At 32.7% G+C, this 3,509-nt stretch overlaps 1 protein-coding gene across 4 annotated transcripts in view; it reads right to left on the bottom strand.

The window, feature by feature from the left end:
* Positions 1 to 3,219, bottom strand: part of rnpc3 (RNA-binding region (RNP1, RRM) containing 3) — a 14,591-nt gene extending 11,372 nt beyond the window's left edge. For 3 of the 4 annotated variants that reach the window (XR_006158445.1, XM_042752046.1, XM_019105972.2), the window contains exons 1-5: positions 3,154 to 3,219; positions 1,802 to 1,961; positions 1,680 to 1,727; positions 1,482 to 1,591; positions 238 to 327 (exon numbers count right to left, since the gene is read on the bottom strand). Coding sequence is in view for 3 of the 4 variants with exons in the window: in XM_042752046.1 (XP_042607980.1) it covers positions 238 to 327; positions 1,482 to 1,591; positions 1,680 to 1,727; positions 1,802 to 1,957 (404 nt within the window). In the remaining variant the exon portion in view is untranslated. Of the gene's footprint in view, positions 1 to 237; positions 328 to 1,481; positions 1,592 to 1,679; positions 1,728 to 1,801; positions 1,962 to 2,943; positions 3,112 to 3,153 lie in introns of those variants that run through there. The other variant, XM_042752047.1, reaches the window with a different exon arrangement.
* Positions 3,220 to 3,509: the final 290 nt, after the last annotated feature.

Genomic DNA, 3,509 nt, shown 5'->3' with positions numbered 1-3,509 from the left:
ATGGTGACAGCCACTCTCCAACTTCCTTCCTCTCTCCATCTTTCTCTGTTCGCTGTGGGCACTTCCTACAGGTTTACCAGGACCTGAACTACTGACACCAGATGCGGGATGTCAACCGGGAGCGTCAGCCTGTCTCAAATCTCCAGTGACATCATAAAGCACAGTGACACAGTGAGATGGCGCATGCAGAGGAAGTCATTGTGCTGATCAAAAACACAGATGCATGTGCACACCTACCCCAGACTGGGAGCAATGCTGTTGTCCACCAGAGGAACATTGTTTTGTTGTTTTTCTTTCTTCCCCTTCTCAGCCTGGACACCAACACCACTGAAACAGAAGGAAAAACTGTTAATAGTTATAGAAATACAAGGGTGTTTCTTCAACTATGGACATCTTTGCCCCTATGAACTCTCTTAAAACACTTTTTTCAAACACACTAGTTTAATTTGTCTACTAACAAACTAAAAACTGAGTATGTACTTACGTCATATGAGAATTATGTAATTTTTCATGAAATATCATAAAAATCTTCACCTTATCCCAAATGATGTACTGTGTTTAATATGATTGTGTGTTGGAAACTACTTTTTTAACTTTTTGGTATAAAATGGCTACTTTGTCTTGTTAAAGCTATTTTCATAGCTTGTATTTAATACATCCCCAGATACACAATTAAACCAAATTTTCACACTATGTTGCATAATTTGACAAAATTAAAGCTTGATTTCACTGTAAAAAAATTATTTTTCAAAGTTGTAAATAAATCCAAGACTACTGGAGTACTTTTTCTTTTTAAATAAAAAAATACAAATTTAATGTTTAATTCAATGTGTTTCTTAGCGTTTTTGTAATTAATTGTAAAATTTACTATCAATTCTGAGAGAGAATTGATTCTACACTAGATTCAAAAAGTCTCAAAAAAAAACTATATTAAAAACTGATAGTTACCTTCCCTATTTTTCATTACACATCATAAGTCTCAAATTTTATCTCATATAAACTGACAATCTTGCCACCATGGAATCCAAGTAAACTAACTTTTAATAAAATTTTATTAGAGGCAAATTTACTTTGTCAGGATGAAATTTATGTGTATTTTTTGTAAACAATGTTTGTTTTTTTTGTTTTTTGTTTTTTTGTGAATATAATCAATGTTTTTAAAATAAAATAAAAAAATAGAAATCTATTAAAATAAAAAATTAAAAAATTAAAGTAGCCAAAATAAATTTTGAAAGCAAAGTTTAAAAAAGAAAACGTAAATAAATGCAAATCCAAAATGTGAATATCACATAACAAAATGAAATATATTGAATCAATCCCTGCAACATAAAAGTGCCCATATTTGAAGAAACATTAATAAACACAGTTCTGATTAAATATAAAAATAGACAGTTAGCCAATCAGAGACACATCTAGACTGCTCATTTTATGGGAGAGTAAGGAATCGCTGAAAGTCAATTATTATTGATTTTGCCATTTACCTCTTAGACACTGGTGGGTCTTTAAGAACAGTGACATGGTCTTGATCTTTCGCAAACTCAACCACTAGTGTGTGACCAAGGATCCTCAGCTGATGAAGTCTGTTCAGTGCCTGTGGGTAGAAAGAAACAATTCGGTTTACTAGCATATGTCGAAACCAGCTCTTAAACCACAAGAGGAGCATGTGTATTTAGTTTTACCTTAGAGGCAGAGGTCTCGCTGCTAAAGGTTGCAAATGCCATATGTTTCTGCAGATGACAACACAATTAGGTCAGCTGCATTTATTCACTCCATCATTTACCCACAGCAATTTGCAACTTACTAGGGGTCCCTTCTCTGACAGCACTCTGACAGATGAGGCACCAAAATATTTCAGGAGATCCTCTTTTTCATCTCTGTTGAGTTCTCTGGGCAGATGCCGTACGATAAGGGTTTTGCTTTTCTTCGTCTGAATGTCGGCCTCGTCTACCTCTGCCATGATTCTAAAAAAGACAATTAAATTGATCAGTAACTCTTCTATTCATGGTGCAAATAACATGTGGAACTTTAAGATGAGCAGAGGTTAAAAAAGTCTGTTTGTACTCTAATTTAGTTACTTGCTGCATTATTAAATAAAATTGACACGGTCAACTTTCATTCTGATTTATTGTCCACAGCTTTCCTTTACATTGCACACCAAATTAATATTTTGATGTCAGTACAAATGCAGTAATGTGCATAAATTTAACCAAATTTTATATGTTCCCAATATCAAAATAATATCTTTGAAAATAAACTGAAACAAAGACAAGCACTCTGACATATATTAGCAAATCTCAATAATTACTGCAACATATTTGACCAATAAATAACCAAATAGAATTTAAAATGTCATTATTTATAATGTGTTTATATATTTCCTTACACATTTTCCTACCAAATTCCAATTACTGCAATGCAACAATAAATATATAATTCCTGCCCAGACAAAAAAAAAAAAAAAACTAAATTGGATATTAGCTAACCATTACAATGCAAAATAATAAATGATCATTATTTTGCATTACTGTAGTAAAAGTACTGATTTGTTTCTGTGCTTTATTGTCAATGACACAACGGACTTCAAAAGTTTCGTGAAATTCACCTAGGCAGTTATTACACTCATTATTAAATATTAATACTTTTTTGTTTCAAAAATTTAATAAACTGCAAGGGTTAATGCATTCTAGTCCTTTTCAGTGATATAACAGAGTATAATTTTTCATGATGTTATTAAAACTGCAGCGCATCTGTCCGGAACTGAATTTAAGCATCTAGTGTTTCTCAGGGGAATGAGGTTCTAGAAACACAGTATCTGTTCAGGCTAAAAAAGGACTTATAGCAACATATGAGCCCTTATCTAACACAGAACGACTCTTTGGATTGCATTTAAGGAGTATCAGGCTTAAGTAAAGTAAGTAAACAGGTTAAAATTAGCAAACGCACATGCAAGTTTAACGTTAGAGGTTTTGTTCTGAAGCGAGCCTCACAAATCATTAGCTTCAACAGCTCAGAACAATACTCGGGAACAAAGGAGCCTAAAGTTAAAACAAAACAACAACGAATAAAACATTGCGTTACTAAAGAAATATAGACCAGTATAAAGATAATAACCGAGACATGCGAATGTTTATGAGAGATGTGAGCCACACGTACCCGGTTCAAATTCACGCTCTTCCGCATAAAGTTTGTGGGCGTGTCTAAAGAGGTCAAGGAACTCTGATACCTGATTGGTTGAATGTGGGTCATTCACATCACCGATTGGTGCGCAATGCACATCAATCACAAACGGTCCAAATGCAGAAAACATTTTTATTTCCGACCAGAAGATGGCACTGTTGTTCACAAAAATAATAATTATCAGCATTTACCTCAGGTTATATGGGCTGATTTTTTTTAAAAAAAAATTTATAATTTTCTAAAAATTAGGTTAAATGGGCTGTTTTTTTAATAAATATAAAATTATAATTTTCTAAAAATTGTAGTAAATAAATACATAATAAATAAATAAA

Source organism: Cyprinus carpio, chromosome B24 (assembly GCF_018340385.1).
Source record: "Cyprinus carpio isolate SPL01 chromosome B24, ASM1834038v1, whole genome shotgun sequence".
Taxonomy (NCBI): domain Eukaryota; kingdom Metazoa; phylum Chordata; class Actinopteri; order Cypriniformes; family Cyprinidae; genus Cyprinus; species Cyprinus carpio.
The sequence above is the reverse complement of the archived record's forward strand: the minus strand, read 5'-3'. Positions and strand labels throughout refer to the sequence as shown.